Source organism: Dromaius novaehollandiae, chromosome 21 (assembly GCF_036370855.1).
Source record: "Dromaius novaehollandiae isolate bDroNov1 chromosome 21, bDroNov1.hap1, whole genome shotgun sequence".
Lineage (NCBI taxonomy): Eukaryota > Metazoa > Chordata > Aves > Casuariiformes > Dromaiidae > Dromaius > Dromaius novaehollandiae.
The window spans coordinates 859,032-877,564 of NC_088118.1; the positions used below are offsets into that span (position 1 = coordinate 859,032).

The 18,533-nt window shown below is 49.2% G+C and overlaps 2 protein-coding genes and 2 long non-coding RNA genes across 6 annotated transcripts; 2 read left to right on the forward strand and 2 right to left on the reverse strand.

Moving 5' to 3' along the window:
- Positions 1–1,795: 1,795 nt before the first annotated feature.
- LOC135330472 (uncharacterized) lies at positions 1,796–6,039 on the reverse strand. 2 transcript variants are annotated; one of them, XR_010392467.1, is made up of 2 exons: positions 5,300–6,039; positions 1,796–4,410 (listed from the first exon to the last, which is right to left on the reverse strand). It is a non-coding gene; the product is annotated as an uncharacterized LOC135330472 (long non-coding RNA). The 2 variants fall into 2 exon arrangements; XR_010392466.1 differs by having other exon boundaries at positions 4,749–6,039.
- On the forward strand, positions 5,947–9,952 carry RBM7 (RNA binding motif protein 7). 2 transcript variants are annotated; one of them, XM_026107467.2, is made up of 5 exons: positions 5,953–6,133; positions 6,758–6,920; positions 7,535–7,637; positions 8,154–8,238; positions 9,085–9,952. In XM_026107467.2, exons 1-5 carry the CDS (start codon positions 6,038–6,040, stop codon positions 9,487–9,489), a joined length of 852 nt encoding a protein of 283 aa, XP_025963252.2. In that variant the 5' UTR covers positions 5,953–6,037; the 3' UTR covers positions 9,490–9,952. The 2 variants fall into 2 exon arrangements, with proteins under 2 accessions (XP_064380235.1, XP_025963252.2); XM_064524165.1 differs by lacking the exon at positions 6,758–6,920 and having other exon boundaries at positions 5,947–6,133.
- LOC135330473 (uncharacterized) lies at positions 9,492–11,464 on the reverse strand. The gene is made up of 2 exons (XR_010392468.1): positions 11,397–11,464; positions 9,492–10,158 (listed from the first exon to the last, which is right to left on the reverse strand). It is a non-coding gene; the product is annotated as an uncharacterized LOC135330473 (long non-coding RNA).
- On the forward strand, positions 10,546–16,438 carry REXO2 (RNA exonuclease 2). Its single transcript, XM_064524166.1, has 7 exons — positions 10,546–10,744; positions 10,830–10,913; positions 11,422–11,499; positions 13,923–14,034; positions 14,794–14,902; positions 15,249–15,302; positions 16,011–16,438. Exons 1-7 carry the CDS (start codon positions 10,601–10,603, stop codon positions 16,138–16,140), a joined length of 711 nt encoding a protein of 236 aa, XP_064380236.1. The 5' UTR covers positions 10,546–10,600; the 3' UTR covers positions 16,141–16,438.
- Positions 16,439–18,533: the final 2,095 nt, after the last annotated feature.

Genomic DNA, 18,533 nt, shown 5'->3' on the forward strand with positions numbered 1-18,533 from the left:
TAAACCCTACTTGACGTGTGCATCCGTCAAGCCGACACTCTTCTCGCGCTTCATATCTTTGGCAGCCGGTTCCGCATCAGCGGGCCTGGCCCTGCGTGCAACATGCGACGCGGGGTCTGTTAAGCAAAGTCACCTCAGGATCTAAAACCGTGCTTATTAGCTTGGCTACGATACAGCAGCGCGCTCACCCATCAGTCCTAGTGACAGAGCTTTAAAGACGCAAAGGCCAATTATATAGCGTCTGCGTCTGCAATGAGCCTGGAAGCGTCTGCGCGCGCCCGCGACGTGAATGCCGGCGGCTCCGCTCCCGCAGCGCGTGGCTCTGCTGCCTCTGCGCGGCGAGGACGCGGAAGGAGCTGCAGCCGCTGCTCACGGAGCGGGAAGGCACGCGCAGCAGCCGTGTCTGCGGGCATTAAAGCTTCCTCGCCACGCTAGCGAACAGGCTGACGTGAGTCCACGATCAAGAAGCAAAGGTGACGCACGCACTACCGCTGCTCACGGAGCTGCCGGGTTGCAAAGCGGGCCGCGCTGCGCCGTGCTGCACTGCCCCACGGGCCTGGCCCCACGGCACCCCTCGCCGCGGCACCCCTCTGCGGCCGAGAAAGGCTCCTCGGGACAAACCCCGGCCCGGCCCGCTCCCCAGCCCCGATCTCCACGTAGCCCGCCCTCATTAGCAGCGCAGAATGAGTCCTACCGGGTAATAAATCTGCAGTGCAATCCCTGGCAGGCCTCCCATCCCCAGGGAGAAACCCACCGCATGAGGACGTCTCAGCTGCGCTCTGCAGCACGGAAGGCAGAGCCCTAACGGGGCAGGGAGGGAAGGGGAGCCACGGCGCCAGCCTAGCTCCCCCACGGCTAGGTACCATCTCTGCCGGGGGGGATGCCGTGGGCAGCTATGCGGAGCGGCACCACATCTGGAGCAGCTGCAATGCCGCGGGAATGCCCCGTTCCCGGAGATCCCTGGCACTGCGCTGCCCAGGGCGTCCGGCTCCCGGGGGAGGGCGGAAAGCAGCAGGCGGGTCGAAGGGGGAGGTTAAAATCCAGAGGACAACAGGGATGAAATGCAGCGGGAGAGACCCGGTTCTCCATGGGATGGGACCCCCAGTAGCTTTCACAGGAAAGCTTACAAGGATTTCAGCCTTCAGCAGCATTTTAAAGCATTTTACAACTTCAGCGACAGCCAGGGCAAACTGAATTCCTGATGCAAAGACCAGAGGAGCCTCTTTGAAGCGTTTACTCCGGGTGAGTAGGTCTCCGGGGTGCTGTGCAGCACCCAAAGCGGTCCGTGTACTCGCGGTGCCGCTGTGGGACCGGCCACCTCCCCGGCCTCTGCCTGCGCGATGGTGACGACCCGCGTCCCCGGAGGGAGGCTGCAAGCTGTGCGAGAGCGCCCAGGCACGGGGACCCGGCTTTGCTGCTGCGCACGTGCCAGGACACGGCGGGAGCTTTATGCATACGTGTGCATGCACATAGATATTTCTGCACCCAGCGCCTTCTGCGTGAATTCGACCACGTGCCGGCAGCGGGCTCTCGCAGGCGCTCGCTGCCGCCTCGCCGGGGATGGAAGCCACAGCTGGCCGGGGAAGCGGGGCCCGGGGCTGGAAAAGCCGTTCTCACGGCAGAAGTGGAAAAGGTGGAACATACTGAAACACCTAGCCATCTCCAGTCGTCAGCAGCTTTTTTGGAGAAAATGTTGAGAGCGCCTGCTCCCATCTCCAATACTCATTTTTTTGGGGGGCGTTTTTGGCTTAAGAGTAAAAAGAAGTATGGAAATAGAAAGTTTTCACACTAGATCTGCACAAATAGAGTCCCTTCCCGGGAATTTTTATTCCTGACAGAACTGACATAAAGTAAAAGAGTTAGAGCCCATGAAGCAGCCGAAAGGCTGAAATGAGTGATGGCAACCAAACACCACGGAAGCTCCACAGCGCACAACAAGCTCGGGTAAGAAACGGAGGGCTTTTACCGACCTCTCCGGGGATTCTGCTTGCACTTTCTTGGAATGAATCTAGGGAAAAACCCACCGAATTTATCTGAGGGAGGAATGACAGAGTGTGTCCATACAAAAAGGTCACCGAAAAGTCCCTCGGACCCGGAGCCTCGGACACTCGCTGGTTAACACCAGATAGATGTTTCCATACAGACCTTGGCAGGTGTCACAGAAGCCAAGTAAGCGCAGGAATTCAGCAGCTGCTGACATGTTCTTCGCAAATAACATGCCCAGGTCTTGTATCGCTGGCGTCTTTGATCGCTGCTTAACTGTTCGCACATCAGAATTGCTGGAGATTTTTATGGTCTGTTTAAAAAGCACAATGATTCCCTTCATGGCGATGTTTGTAGCTACAGCCACCCTTCTGTTGCATCCCGCCAGGAGTAATCGAACGTCTCTGCCCGCTACGGGGCCGGGAGGTATTCTGCCTGCCTCGCGCACGCGCCGACGAAAATCGCGGTGGCACCAGCGGGCAGCGGTAGGGCAGGACACAAGCCGGGGATCGTGCACGGAGGGGTATGGCTCACACGACTGCCAGTTCAGCTTTTGCCCGTGCAGCCTTCGCCGTGCTGCTCTGAGGACAAATGCGCTAAAACGTGAGACCTCAGACACCGCAGGACCGAGGGGCAGACTGGTGTGTTGGCCAGACGGACGAACGGCCCCTTCCATCCCAGCTGCTGGAAGCGGGCAGAGAGCAGCGCGGCTTCTCGCGAGGACCAGGGGCTCTGGGACCTGCTCCGCCACCCCGAGCCACCGCGGCGGGCAAAGGACGCTGCCGTTTCCCGGGCCTGCAGCTACGCGGGACATCACGGTCAGGGGAAGTTAATGAGCTCGCTATATTTACAGCAGGCAGGAGGAGCAGGGTGAAGGAGCCCGGGTGATTCCATCTTGGAATAACAAAAGGACCAAATTATTTGTTAATGTATTTCCTAGAAGACTGTCAAGAGCACCAAATCACTGAGCACAAAGCGATTTTGACTTGCAAAACTTATTCCTGTAATAGGAAGCTAACGAAGAGATGGCACTAAGGGGAGGAACTCCTCGCTCGGTCTTCCGTGGCTTTCGCAGTCCTCACCAACCTTCCCTTTCCCCCCGTGCCAGATTTATAGGGGGTGACTTACCCCCAACTCACTCCGAGTCTGAATAAGAAGCCAAGGAACTGAATCAAAAAAGGCATTTAAGTTCAGTTTATTCAGTAGAAACTGTAGCTGTTATTTTTGCCTGCTTCTCTCCTCCTTTGTACAGATGTCAATCAACCCACCGATGTTCAATAGCCGTAATGAAAATTGCGTATAGGGCTAAGGTGTGCTGTTACTGTATTAGCCGGTGTGACCCGTTCCTTCCGGCTCTCCCATGAAAGAGCCGTCATTTGCTGTGGCTTTGTCTGGCTGAACTCTGTCATTTGGGGTAATTACAGGTACCTGTTTGCCGGTAGGATGGAAGAGTGCAGAGAATTTTCAAGCATCCGCTTTCAGCTGAGCAGCCCCATTACCATAGCGCTGAAAGAGACTGCCATCCGCGCCGAGAAGTCCTCACGGCATCTGAACAACCTGCGGAGCGGGAGTGCAATCAGGCGACGGGGGAGGCACAGCCGACAGCCGCAATCAGCGCCGAGGACAGAGGCCGCGTGGCAGCAGTACAAGATCCCCAAATGGCCGCGGGGCTCACGCGCCGTGCGATAGATACTGCGGCAGGCTCGCTCTAGCCCGGTTCACGTTTTCCTTAGCGATACGATTAGATTCATTCATTCTACTCCGTTACCAGATGCTCTTGTTCTGCAATATCCCTTTTCCCCTGCCCTTTGGCCAACCTATAGCCCTCCCATTTCGTGTTTGCTAACCCCTCCAGTAAGGGCTTTCGTCTAAACCTCTTGTGGTCGATCGCGGGCCGACAGTCGGCTCAGAGTGCGCAGCTGACGGTGTAACTCTATCACAGGCCTTCGTTTTCGGGAGTTATTTTGGGGGAAACTGAGGATGGCGTTTGCTGTCGGGGAGTGACCTGGAGCACAGAATCCACGTTGATCAGAGTTATTACTTAACGAGTAAGAAACTGTTCAGTGGGGAGAAGAGGGGAGGCCTCAGATCCAAGGGAGGGCCGGAGTTTTAGAGGGAAGAAGTGTGCAATAGACTGAAAATGCAGAGAACGAGGGTGCCTGCAACTCCTCCATCCTCCCCGCCTTTGCTCACACCAAGCTCCATTCCTGCCACAACGCTGTCATTTAAGACAAAAAACTTATGGCTGTTCTTAAAAGCAGCGCCTTCGCTCTCGGCTTCCTAGAAGAGCAGTGAACTGAGGAGAACTGTCTGCTCATGCTGTCTCCAACAGTTTAGCACAAACATCACAACTGGTATTTGTGAAGTCCCCGAATCTGGTGAGCACAGGTCATCTGGGAGACTGCTGCTGATTTCTTGGGCTCTTCTCTTTGCAGTATAAGATAATTGTTAAAAATGGTTATTGGTCAGACTGGGAAAAGCAAAACACTAACAGCCTAATCTAAAGAACGAAGCTACTGAGCATAATTGGATTAAGATCATATTTTAAAATATGAATGCCTGTATTTTACAAGTGAAAATAACTAGCTTATCAACACATTTTGCCCCGGAAAACAAACAGCTTGGTGGTTTTCCACGTTCCTTCTTTCAAGAGGAAAAAGGGAAATAAGATAACAACGGGAGAAACCACATCGGCATTTTAAAAACACGTCTGTGGAGAATTTAAAATATTTCCCCACTCTTTTGTTGCTCAGTTAAGGTCTCACCTGTGCAAGGAGACGGCCATCAGCAGAGCCCGAGCACTTCGCCACGCTCTGTGAGCTGCCGTATGAGTTCAGCAGCCCGCGGACGGCGTACCAGGCAAGACCACGGCATTCATTTGCAGATGGCCAGTGTACGTGAAGAAAGTCAATGACGGTAAAAATGTTGCACGCGCTCCCAGCTAAACCCAAGGGGACCCAGTGCGGAGAAATGCAGAAGAAAGTAAATGAGGCTCCAGGGAAATTAAGGCAAAGTGGAAGTCCTGGCAGAGCGGGGTAATAATTTCCTTTCTGAATGAGTAACTGTTTAGAATTTAACCAGGCGAACATGATTAAACCAAATGAATATAAATTCTAGGTGCGGTAACAAGTAATGAACTGAAGAAAATGAACAGGGTCTAATTAACAAGAAAATAGGATATGCCATAACACATTGAAATCTAATGAAAAATGAAGGCTGAACTTCCCCTCTCAACGTTTTTCCAGATGGAAAATATCCACGTTTTACATCTCGCGTGTTCCGAAATACCCAGAGTTAGTTTAAGAACTGTACTTACCATTTAAAATCAAAGAACATGTGGAAGGGGGGTATTTCTGGGAAAAGCGAGGCGAGTTAGTTGATAGATTCAGAACTCTGCCCGAATGTGGCAGAAATGCCATGTTCACACGAAGTGCCATGCAGCTGTTTAAAGCGGGAGTACCGGGGAGCACTCCCTCGTTAGTGCCCTTGCAGGGGCAGCACGCTGGAGGGTGGAGACCATCCAGTGGAACATTGCTGCAAGGAAACAGGACGAAGGAGCAAAACACACCACCCTGCAGCCAACTGCACGTATGTTTCTGTTTATCTTTTATTGTTACGACGCGAGACCACATCGGGGCCCCGCTCTGGCACATCTGCGCCGAGGAAGCGATGGTGAAGAGGCACGAACGGCGCTCGGCCTGCTGCAGTGGCCGCCTCTCCACTCCCAGCCCGTCTTGGGGGGAAACGGGGCAGTTTCCCAGCTTCAGCGCAGCGTCACGGCCCGCCGGCCGCTCCACGCCGCTGACGTCAGCGGTGACGCGTTGCTGCCGGCGTTTTGGCCGCTTTCCCGCTCCCTGGTGCCGCCGCCCGCCCAGGCGCTGCCCCCGCGCCGCGCTCCGAGCCCCGCTGCGGCGACCAGCCCGGCCCAGCGCGGCCCAGACCGGCCCGGCCCGGCCCCGACCGGCCGCAGCACCGCGCATGCGCGCGCCCGCCCCGCGGCGGCGCCTGCGCAGGAGGGCGGCGGCGGGCGCGGCGGCAGCTGGCCGGCGCGGCGATGGGCGCGGCGGCGGCCGAGGCGGACCGGACCCTCTTCGTGGGCAACCTGGACCCCAAAGTCACCGAGGAGCTGATCTTCGAGCTCTTCCACCAGGTACCGGCGGCGCCCGCCCGCCGCGCCCGCACTTATAGTCCGGCAGCAGGGGACGGGGTGGGGGGGGGGCTCCCGCTGCCGCCATGGCGGGGCGGGCCCGGCCGCGGCCTACGGCGGCCGCGGAGAGACAAACCTCCGCGCCGCGCCCGGTAATGGCTGTCACGGGCGCCGGGCCCCACTGCGCGCCCCACACACGCCCCCTCCCGCGCCCAACGCGGCCCCGTGTGTGTCCCAAACACCACCTATATTTGCCCCAAATCCACCACCTCTGTTAGCCCTCAGCACATCACCTACATGGCCCTGGATGCACGAGCTATACCTGCCCCAAATGCACCGCCCATACGTGCCCCATACACCTCCCCATATGTACGCTCCCCAACCCCCCCCGCACACCGCTCCCCAGCGCACAGGCACTCACGCTTGTGCTGGCTACCCCAGGACTTCGCCTGGACCTTGGGATGTCCAGCACTACGCACGTGAGGCATCCCGCTGCTCTGCTTCCTTATGAGTTGCTTGGCTCAGGCTTCCCCCTCCTTTTTTTTTTTAATTTTTATTCTCAGATTTAAAACTTTTTTTGAGAGCTGCTTCATTTTTATTTAATGTCTTTTGTTTCTTGATTTGCAGGCAGGTCCAGTAATTAAAGTTAAAATCCCTAAGGATAGAGATGGTAAACCAAAGCAATTTGCATTTGTGAATTTCAAACACGAAGAATCTGTCCCTTATGGAATGAGTCTGCTTAATGGGATCAAACTTTTTGGAAGGCCTATCAAAATTCAGTTCCGATCAGGTACCCACAGAAAAACCCCATTAAATAACCTGGTTACTGGAGAGAGTGCAAAGCTGCTGCTTTCTTCCCCCTCCCAGTCAAAGTCTGCCCGATTTGTATTTAATCCATTAATACCGTTCATTGCATGTGCTTCTCATCACATTGTCGCTCCCCTACCTAATTGCTGACAGTTTTGTGGGACAATGGTGTCAGAACAGGTTTCTGCACTAGCTGTTTTGTTTTGTCCCCTTACTTCAGCAAGGGACCTTTCTGCCAGTTGTGGCCAGGTATAACCCCTGAGCTGAGTCTTTTGTTTGTTTTTTTGTTTGATTATCCTCTAAGGACCCTTGAAAGCTGTTCCAAACTGTCACATTAGCAGTAAAAGTTGCATTTGAGTTCAGCTAAGTGAGGCATGTTGGCCAGAATATTGCAAGCAGTTGCATCTTTACCATTGGGTATTGAAACAGTTGCAGTGTCATGTTTTGGAAACTTGATTGTATGTTTTTGCAGATGACTGATGAAACTCAAAAGCTAATTAAGCATTTGGAAACCGTTAGCATCTGACAAGTTCACTTCATATCCAAGTAAGGCTAGCTCATGTTTGTCGATCTTATGAAATGTTTGTTTCTCCTCAGGGAGCAGTCATGCTTCTCACGACGGTAATTCATCTTGTTCACCGCATGGAGCTGCCAATACGAGCCCATCCGGCACACCACATTCAGCATCAAACCCTAGCAGGTAAGACCTAATCCGGTAAGCAAGGGCTGTATCCGTGCCTTGTAGGCACAGGAGCATAGTTTGAATTAGAAAACAGTATTTGTGCAGCTAGCTTTCCTGATTCTCATTGCAAACACAATGTAATCTTTCTCCCCTGTGGAGTAAGTACTTGCATTCTTAGTACCCCTGCAACCTGGCATTCCCGGTACTTGAAAGCCTAATGGAAAAGGAACAGCGTCACCTTGAAAGTGGTTGTTCTCAGAAAGATCCGTCTGCCAGTTCTCCTGGTCCAGGTCCCATTCATGTTTAAAAAGTGTTTTCATATGGGAACAGAAGAGATCCAGTGACGCAAAGTGGGGAGAGTGCTGTCAAATACATCACACAAGCAGGTCTGCACTATTTTCTCACAGCAGTAGTAAGTTCCAGTTAGTGCTTGTAGGGTTATTGTTTCCTAGACAGAGTAACATGACTAGGCTGCACATGCTCCTTCAGACTGTAATGGTCTTGTCCTAAAATTCCTAATTTTTTTTTCTGCAGATATGATAGGAGTCCTGATCATATGGTAGCGGCAGGATTCACATCTGTGCAGAGGTCTCCTGACAACCTTCAGAGACAAGCCATGGTATGCTGTTCTTTTGCATTAAAAGTGTCTAAATCTCAGGTCACCCACAGCTGACAGATAACTTGTGAGAGACCTGTCTCTAATTTTGAGTACTTAGATGTTTCTCTTCATGATTGTATTACATCACAGGAATGTGTTTATTGATTATTGAAATGACAATTCCAAAAGATTTACAGTTCCTGCTGCTCCAAGTGTTTAATGGCTAGAAGCTCTTTGCTTTATCTATAGCTGAACACCTAAAGGTCAATCAGTACTAGCCGTTCTGAAAGTTTGCAACTAGTCTCGTATTGTCAGCAAGTTTTCAAATCAAAGCTTTGTTCAGCTGAGGCGCAAGCAAGGCTCTGTAAACGATGGTGTTAACTGTTTGGAAAAAAAAAAAAGCTCTGATTCTTTTTTTTTCTTTTTTCTTGTTGTTACTTGAATATTAACGCCTGAAAAATCACCATGATTAATAGTAAGTCAATATAATACATAGATGACCTAGAAAAGTTAAAAGGAACAGCCTGTATCTTGCTTAAGATGGATCACTTCAGTCTAACATATATCTTGGAAAGCAACTAACTGCAAGCTTTGTTTGATTATGCATAACTTAATTGAACAATAACTGAAAATAAGGAATAAATAGCATTACAGTTTTCAGTTAGGCATGGCATCAGGAGTGGTGGTGTTCTTGGCACATAGCATTTTCCCTTTATGTACAATGTGATTAATGTAGAACATCAAGGCCAGCACAGGAGGTTAAAATTTATCGAGACCTTGCACCATTGAACCGTTTACGCAGTCTGTCAGTCACCTGCCAGGAAGACAGTGCATCGATTCCACTCTGCCTTTTTCTTTCTTTTGCAGATGAATAGCGCTATGTGGCAGCAGTCTCAGTACAGCGGGAAGTACGATCAGCCTGGCTTTCCTGTCTCAGGGTACCAGCACGGTCACTCGTTTAATCACTCTCCAGCCCCTCAAATGCAGTGGCGGCCAGACTTACCTTCGGCACTGCGCAAGACCAGGATGAGTTCCCACCCCTATTACCCAGAAGGGCGGCATTTCGGCCGCGAGCAGCGTTTTGGGGACCGTGGGCCCGACTACTGCAGGAGCAAAAGCTACGAAGACAGAAGTCGTGACCTTGATCATCATTACAGGGGGAGCAGGGATGAATCCGGCTACGACGACAGGAACCGCGATGGCTGGAGCCACGACTACGATAACAGAAGAGAGAGCTACAGAGAGGGCAAATGGTGCCCTTCACGGCATTAACGAGTATTCAGTACGCTTTAAAGAACTTGCTGGGAACAGGAAGTTGAACGTTGGATCTGTTCCTAATTGTATATGTGTATAAAAACTCCCTCAAAGTTACCTTTTAATGTTTGTAAAACTATTAGCAATGCAATCCTGCAAAACTAGCATCTTAATTTTTAATGTGTTAACTCTTCACCTCAGGGTTTTATGCAGGAAAAAAAATGTGCCACAATTTAAGAGAAATCATTGCTGTTAGCTTGTATTATACAGAAAAATCTGTTTGTATTTTTGTAGTGCAGTTGAAAGAGGTAGTCTCTGTATCAGATACGGGCATACATCCTTTAAACAGATCTGAAGTGGTATGATGCTTTGTGGCATCTGGTATATTGCAAACAGTGTTTTGATACAGAATCATTAACTTTGAAATACATCTTGGAGAAAAGTATTAAAAGCTTCCCTGTAAAAACCTGTGGATAACCCATACTCGTTTCAATGTTTTGATAACATGTCTCGATTGATTCGACTTGCCTGTGTGTTTGTTCTTACCTTATAGCTTCTGATATTTTTTCTTTCTTTTTTTTTTTTCTTTTTAAAGTTCCTATAGTGGTTGGAAATGTGAAAGTAACATTGGTTTTGTTTAACGAAAGCCGCTCGGGAAACAGGCGCCTCTTGAACACTTCCATTTTTCTAGGGTTAGAAAAGAGCAAGAATTTTAAAAAATGTTAAAAGGCAGGAAGGGTGACCCTGTAGAGATGAAGCCTCCCAACTTCCCCACGAGATGTTTAAGCCAGTTATTATTTCTGCCGGGTATGAAATAACGGGGGCGGGAGGGGCACACAACTTTAGGTACTGGAATTGCTAAATAACGGGGGGGCCACGCCAGGAATTCAGATCAAGCAGGTTTCCTCGGCGCGGAACCAGAAGGGGCTTTAATTTGGCAGAAATCCCCTCGGAGGAGGCAGTTTCTGAGTTGGGGGGGGGGGGGGGCCCCCGACCAGGCCGCGGCGGCCGCGGACTACAGCTCCCGGCAGCCCCCGGGGCCGCCGCGCCGCGTCCGCCTTGCGCCGGCGCCGCCGCGGGGGCTGCCGGGAGGTGTAGTGCGGCGGCGACCCCTCGCGGCCCGGCGGCGATGCTGGGCGGCGGCGGCGGCGGGCTGGGTCGCCTGCGGGGCTGCGGCGGGCGGCTGCGGGGGGGCTGGCGGCGGGCGGCCATGGCCGGCGGCGGCGGCGGCGGCGGCGGCATGGGCCAGCGCATGGTCTGGGTGGACCTGGAGGTGCGGCGGCGGGCGGGCGCGGGGCGGCGGGCGCGGGCGGCGGCGGCGCGGCGGCGCTCATGGCGGCCGGGTCTGTGTGCGGCAGATGACGGGCCTGGACGTGGAGAAGGACCAGATCCTGGAGATGGCGTGCCTCATCACCGACTGCGACCTCAACGTCCTGGCCGAGGTGAGCCCGAGCCGCCGCCGCGACGAGCCGCCTCCGCCGGGGCCCCGCCAGGCCGGTGGTTGTCGGTGGTTGTCCCCAGGCCCGTGGTCGTCCCCAGGCCGGTGGTCGTCCCCAGGCCCGTGGCCACCAGCGGCGTCATGTCGCGTCGCGTCGCGCCTCGCCGCCTGGCCCTGCTCGCACGCGCGGCCTCCCGCCTAACCCACCCGTATCCCCACACGCAGCTCCCCGCTCCCCAAACACCACCACCCCTTCCCGGCTGCGCATGCGGGGGCTCATCGCCGTGATGAACACCGGCACGAGACGTCACCGAGGAGCGATAAACGCCTGTAGGAACCCCGCTCACACCGTCACGTCTGCTGGCATCGCTAACAAACATCTCCCACAAGCTCCGATTGCTGCACACAGCAGCTTTTCCCTCTAAAGCTGAAACTCTCCAGCTCACTGTTAGGTATCAAAACTCTTGGCCCAGCCCACTCTGCTTACCTCTGTGCTGCTTTCTCCCCGGCAGGGCCCGAACCTGATCATTAACCAGCCGGACGAGCTCCTGGACGGCATGTCGGAGTGGTGCAAAGAGCATCATGGGAAGGTAACCATCCTCCAGCGGCCACGCTGCAATTACTGTTTCTTTGTAACGCTAAGAACGACCTATAATTCAGAATTATTAGTTGCAGTACAGTCACCTAAAAAGGGACAACTCCTGTGCTGAACAGTTTGCAATGAAACAGAGGAGATAAAGAATGGGAGAAAGTAAGTACCATCCTTATTTTGTAGCCAAGGAGCTGATGTATAACGTTTTACCCAAGGTCTCGCTAGTTGTCCATGGCTTACCTGGAAATTGGTCTCACGTATCCTTAATCTTAATCCTGTATCTGAACTGCAGGATTGTCCTGAAGCGGCCTAGCCTTAGCTAGCTTGGCTTTTAAGAAGCCTGAACAGTGCCTGAAGCTACTTTCTAACTTGAGAGCCGAAAGCATCAGCAAAGGCCAGCGGTCAGGGAACAGACCCAAGAGACGTCCAGATCAACAGCTTGTGGGAAAGCTGCAGGCAGGAGCGAGACAAGTGTCCTCTCCTTATTCTGCGGGTGCTTGCAGGGCTCTGGAGAGGAGTCTGAAAAACCAGGCCAGAGTCTGTGCTGGCTCTCAGCATCACCTCTTGCTGTGTCAGACTTGTAGGTGAGCGGGCCTCAGAATAGGATCCACTGCTCTGATACACGCAGCTAATTCCCACAGCGAAAAATGCATGCTGAGCATTATGTCCGTCGGCGTGAGGTTCACCAGTCCAGAGTTAGCTGAAGGATCCAGTTTGAAATGCTCACAAGAAAGCAAATTTTACACTGTGTCATCCTCAGGGATTTAGATGCCAAACTCCAGAGCTGTGGGGAGTACAGTCACCCACTCGTGAGTCACAGCTCCACTACCCAGATGCTGTTGCCATTCTTGGTGTTTTTAAAAGGGTGGAGCTCACTCCTTCCTCGTAGGACAAAACGTTTCTCCCAGTCACACACTGTATCCTCGTGGGTAGAGCAGTCATGGGATAGTAGGAAGTTGGGTTCAGTTCTCTGGTCTGCTTGCTGAGCTCTGCCACGGCCTGCCTCCTGCGGGAGCCCAGCTTGTAGGCCGGGCTGGATGGACTTCTCTGACAGCTCCTCTTGTTGAAGCCTCTTCTGTACTGCATAAAATAATTCAAAGATTAATTTTTGCAGAGAAGGGGAAGACTGGGTTTGAAATCCAAAGTAAGCATAGTTACAAGATTGGTTTTGAATAGTCCAGAGCTGACAAAATGGAATTTTATCAGCAACAATTTAGGCAGTGTGTAGGATTAAACAGACCAATTTACTGCAAACATACTGGATTTTTTTTTCCAGTCCCCCTTAGCACTGTAAACTTGGTTTATTTTTTCCACCAAAAGCTTAAATTTTGCAGATACAGATTTTTTTTACCCTCTTTAGTCACCAAAGAAAGCTTCCTCCTTGCCGGTAGCAAAAAAGTGAACGGATTTTCCAGTCCCTGATTGTGAATTGAAATTCAAGGTAGTTTTCAATTAAGTGCTGAAGTTTTAAGACATCTATAAGCACCCCCCACTCCCTTGGGCATCTTATTCTCCCTGGGAAAGATTAGCCGGAGTTTGGAAAACAAAAGTTAAATTACCATGACGGGTGCTTTTGCTCTTCCTCCAGTTGAGGACTCAAACTCGACTAGTTCACAAGTGAATTGAAAATAGTAGCATAAGTTATCACTGCTCCTGAGGAGCTGCTTATTTTTAATTGACTAAGAAAAGAGCAGGAATTAAGATATAGATGAAAATGCAGCCATGTAATGAATTTTTTAACCACCACTTGGATCTGTCAAGTAGATTTTTGCAGCACAGTCATGGAAATGTGTAGTACAGCCAGATGGAAATAAATCATTGAGAACACTTAAAGCAGATTTGATAAGATGACATTTAACTATTTAAAAAAGGAAGGAAGGAAGGAACTTTTCTGATTCATAGGAATCCTGATAAATGCTTAAACCAGGAATTTCTGTAACTTGCACTTCTGAATCTTTATACAGACTACTCTGAGCGTTGGGGGAGTTGAATGCTTCTTGTTAAACAGACAGAAGTAGTGTAATACTCACCTGGATTTGTACATACAGGCATATAAATGAAGGCTTGCATAAAGTCTCAGTAATTGAGACTAACACCCTAGGAAGTATAGCAAGTGGGAAAAAAAATCACAGCAATTGTCAGGAGTGTTGTGTTGTCACCTTTACTCGTGTAGATTTTTACTTCATGAGCGGGACCCTTGAAGTCAGTGAGGTCAGCTTGTGAAGTTATCCAGAGAGTGAATAAAGGGAAGGAGGTTTCCCAGAGTACTAAAACAGAGTTACATTGTCCTCTTAATGCTTCTGGTCATGTTGGGGAAATCAAACAACATTTCAATGGTTGATCTTTTGCTGTTGAGCATTTCTGGAAATATCTTTTATGGTAGTATATATTTGATTTATGATGGATGGCTCTTTCTTGCAGTCTGGCCTTACTAAGGCCGTGAAGGAGAGTAAAATTTCATTGCAGCAGGCAGAGTATGAATTTCTGTCCTTTGTACGACAACAAACACCCCCTGGTCTCTGTCCTCTTGCAGGTAAAATATGTACTTTCTTAATACTAATAAGATCATCCCTCCTGCAGTTCCCAGTTGGATGCCGAAAGGCCTGTTGATACACATGGCAGGGATGCTTTAGTTTTCTGCACAGAGATCTAGCATGCAGCTCCAAATCAGTTTACGAAAAAAAAGGTTCGGTAATGCTATCACTCATTCTGCAAATCCTGCACATCATTTGTGCAGGAAACCTAAATTCTTTTTAGTATTAATGTTTCATTGTACAGTTATAAGCAGGATGGGCGAGTTAACTGCTGACAGCAACCTGCGACTGTAAATTGAACAGTGTCTTTTCCTCAATGACTGTGTATCAAATGAAACACCAAGTACGAGTCTTCCAAATGTCCTGTTACTTGGAACTAAATGCAGGCCACTCACATACGGTCTTAGGAGTATTGCCAAGTGAAATTAATACTGATGCTTATTTTCACTTGGTGGAAAACCAGATGTTTGTGTAATACTTTGATAATTAACTATCTGTTTGACAGAAATTTTAAGAGTAGTAACTGAAGAACCGGTATATAGGGATTAGGTATTTAAAGCATGTGTGATCCTAAAATGAAAATTTGACAAACCTTCATGATCACATTTACTAGAAAACAAGATACATGAGCTGCTTGCAAATAGCTTTTTATGCCCTATGATCTTTCCTCAGCTTGCTTAGCCTGTTTCTAGTTCAGATGTCATTCACAGTAGCTTTGTACCGTCTTTGAAGAAATGTCTTGTTTGGTGTCTTTGCAGGTAACTCTGTTCACGCAGATAAGAAATTTCTTGACAAATACATGCCTCAGTTCATGAGGCACCTTCATTACCGGATCATTGATGTGAGCACTGTCAAAGAACTTTGCAGGTAAATATTCCTCAAATTAAATAGTTACATAAAAGATAATCTAGCAAGCCTGTTAAGTGCCACTAACACATCCTCTTCCAGAACAAGGGTAAAGGCTGCTGGGAGACTGCTGCGTACAGCCCTCGCGCTCTTTCATCTGTTCTGTGCAGGGTGAAGCGTGGAGTAAGCCACGAAGTACTCGGCGAGTTGCACGCACTGGCATTTGCAACACTTCAGTTCTCAGGGTTGCGGCTTCTCTGTATGTCACTGACACTGAAATTCTTTCACCAGCTGTAACAAACCAACGTGGACGTGTTTTTGAATCTTGATTTACTGTTTCAACAATGGCATTTTCTTCCACTTACAGACGCTGGTATCCAGAAGAATACGAATTCGCACCAAAGAAGGCAGCCTCTCACAGGTGAGGCTTCTGCTTTTGCCTGTAGGATAGGGCTTGCCATACAGAAACCATGCATTGTTATGACCCTCCTAAATGACAGTGAAAAGGAGGAACTGCTTCTTCATCTTTTCTCCTTGCCCTGACGACAGCCTTGCTAGACAGGTACAAAAAGAGAAGGAATGACTGTTGCAGAGGTCTTGATTGAAAGCAGGGATCGTTGTGCTGCACAGTAAAAATACGCAGCAGAAATACAGCTTCTCTGTGGGCCTTAGACTCTCAACAGGCAAAGTACAGAAGGAGAGGCACAGGGACAAAGTGAGTCCGTCACCTGTGGCTGCACAGAAACCAGGTGACTGGCCAGAGCAGGAACTAAAGCCAGGTCTCCCGAGTCCTTGTCTCTTGTTTGCTTTCTCAGTTTGACAGTGAATTGCTTTTAATCGTTGAAGCTGTGGAACCTGCTGGCTTTCCAGAATTTACGCATCACACAGTGACACAAACTAATAAGCTGTATGTTACTCCCTGGCCTGTCAGCACTAGAGGACTTTCACTGCTTTCCACATACCCAAGACTAGTGAAGGTGTTTTGTTTTCTCCCCCCTGACGGATTTGTGATCCATGCATATCGGAGTTATTTCTTATAGCCTGGATTTTTTTTTTCAGAAGCATTACTGTCCAGATGTAGCTGAAGGTGTGTGCGTGCATTTTGAAACCCTCCTTAATTCTCTTTCAGAGCACTTGATGACATCAGGGAAAGCATCAAAGAACTTCAGTTCTACAGAGACAGCATCTTCAAGAGGAAAACGGATGAAAAGAAAAGAAAACTAATAGAGAACGGAGAAAGTGATAAAACTGCCAGCTGACTTCTCTTCTTCCAGTGCCATCCAATAGCATATACTAGATGTATCTCCTGGTTCTTTTTTGTTTGCTGTTCTTTTGGGAAGCTGCACCCTTCAGTTACCTTGTTTCTTAACAGTTGTTAAAATGCAGATGGAAATCTGAGTTACTGCTGCTTTTCTGTTTGAGCAAGGAATCTGCCCATTTAAGTCTCAGCAGCTCCTTTGTTTGTATGTACTAGGTAAAATCTGCTGTTTGATACTCCTCTTCATCTGGTTTTAGATGCAGTCTTTCGCTACACAATAAAACCAGTTCTGTTGACAAGTAGTATTTTCATGTGTTCTTTCTTTAGTGTTAGCCACAAGGTTGTGCATGTAACGCTGCTCGGTGAAGCAGCCTCCCATAGGTTTGCAAAATAAAATGCTGTGGGAAGTGGGTTTCATTATACAGTAATCTTATGTATGCGTTTTACACTTCTGGGCATTTAGCAAGAAAGTCCTTTTTTGTGCAGCATCTCCATGTAGAGACGGACTGAGGTTGCACATCAATGAGTGCAGCCTACTGAGTAGGAGACAATGGAGTGTCAAAGGCACGGCCGTATTTTATCTCTCTCCAGCCTGCGTGCAGCAATTCCAGTAACAAAGCTGTCTTTAGTTCCAAGGTGAGCATTAGTTTGCTTTATAAAACTACCACGTAGGCAGCATCTGTGCGCAAAGGAACTGCATGAGAAACCTGATTTGTGATCAAGCAGATGACATTTCAGTTTACAGACAGACCTAAGTGCTTCGGGTCAGGACAGCACATGCTGATAGAGTAGTTGGATCGGCCTTCCATAATCGCTTTGAAAATGTCTAGCCTGTAACATTTCCAGTTTTCACAACATACTCCCGAGACCAGGCAATGCAAGAAGTTTCCATGGTCTGAACTGACCTTTGGGTCAGGTTTAAGCAGAAAGTATTACCACTTTTTAGCTGTGCAACCACAAGGCCTGGAAAACTAACGTACAAAAGGGAATGTGTGTCAGGAGAGTGTCCTGAGCTTTCCCTTACAAGCAGGTCTATTCAGCAAGACTTCTCAGAATATTAGATTTAAAACAAAAGCATTCTTAACATACTGTTTAGCAGCAGAAATTATGACACACTTTTCCATACTTAACAGCTCAATGCAAATCTTCTTCATAGCTCTGTGATAGGGGAGGTAAGTGTTTGTAGCAGGGACCACTATGATATCCCAGAAATCAATGACACCAGTGCTAAGACTTTGGGGGGGGGGGGGGGGGGAGTATTATTAATGGAGAAAACCGCAAAAGTAATTGAATCAATCTGTGCCTGCACGTCCCTGATGTTTTCTGCATTGATAATTACTTCAGTGTCACAGCTTCTAAGGAAAAGGTGCTGCAGAGCTTTGCAAACGCCGTGCTCTTTGCTAATGAAACTATCAGTGGGGAAGGGCCTGATGTGCTGGCCCAGAACTGCAGCGATGACTGAGTCTGTCCCCTGGTAGGCTGTCAGTTCATGAGAGACAGACTCATTTTCTTTAATCACATAGTTATAGGCTGTGATTATGGCCTGTCTCTTCCCCTGGATTGAATTAAATATTTCTATCTAGTTCCACAGCAAGCAAAACCTACAGGTCTGCAACAGCAAAGAGATCAAAGCATTTAAGTGTTAATGGAAAAAAGAAACAATGAATAAATATTTCTACTTTTACAATTACTGTGGCTCGGCCTCATATGAACGTAGCAATTAAAGTCTGTTTCTGTGCGGGTTGATTGTCTCATAAGAATTGGTGCAAGTCTCCTCCCTTAGTTTGCAGCTTCTCCTACTTCCAAATTTTGCTTTGAGTTTTCAAATCTGTTTTACGATGCATTGTAGCATACCACACAGAAATGCTCAAAATCATGCACTATTGTACAACTAAATCCTCGAGTCACTCAAAGAAACGCATTAGCAACCACTGCGTCACAAGCTAGAGCCGACTTTACCATTCATCCTCGGCTCACCGAGGGCACGGGCCCTTTTCAGCAATTCTCGTCTGATTTTGAGCTCTTGTCGAAGTCCTAGAGAAGAGGGCTGCTCTGCCTCCTCGTCCTCTGCTGAGAGCTCAGATGACTCTCCTCTTGTATATACTCATTTTATAGTGCATGTCACCTGAGTCAATTATTAATGGCAAATAAATATGAAACAGCTAAATACAGAGGCAACTAATGATTAGAAAGCAAAAGCCTGAGGAATAAAATGCAAGTGCTAGAGGAGGCCTTGCAACACTACCTTTCCTTTTATTTCCAAGGAAAGGGTTCCTGGCAGCATTTAAGCTGGACAAAAAAAGATGCTATTGGCCATCTCTGCGAATTACCGTATTCAGCTTCACACCACAGACTCCCCCAACAAGCAAGTTCACTCTCTGTTCACGTACGCAT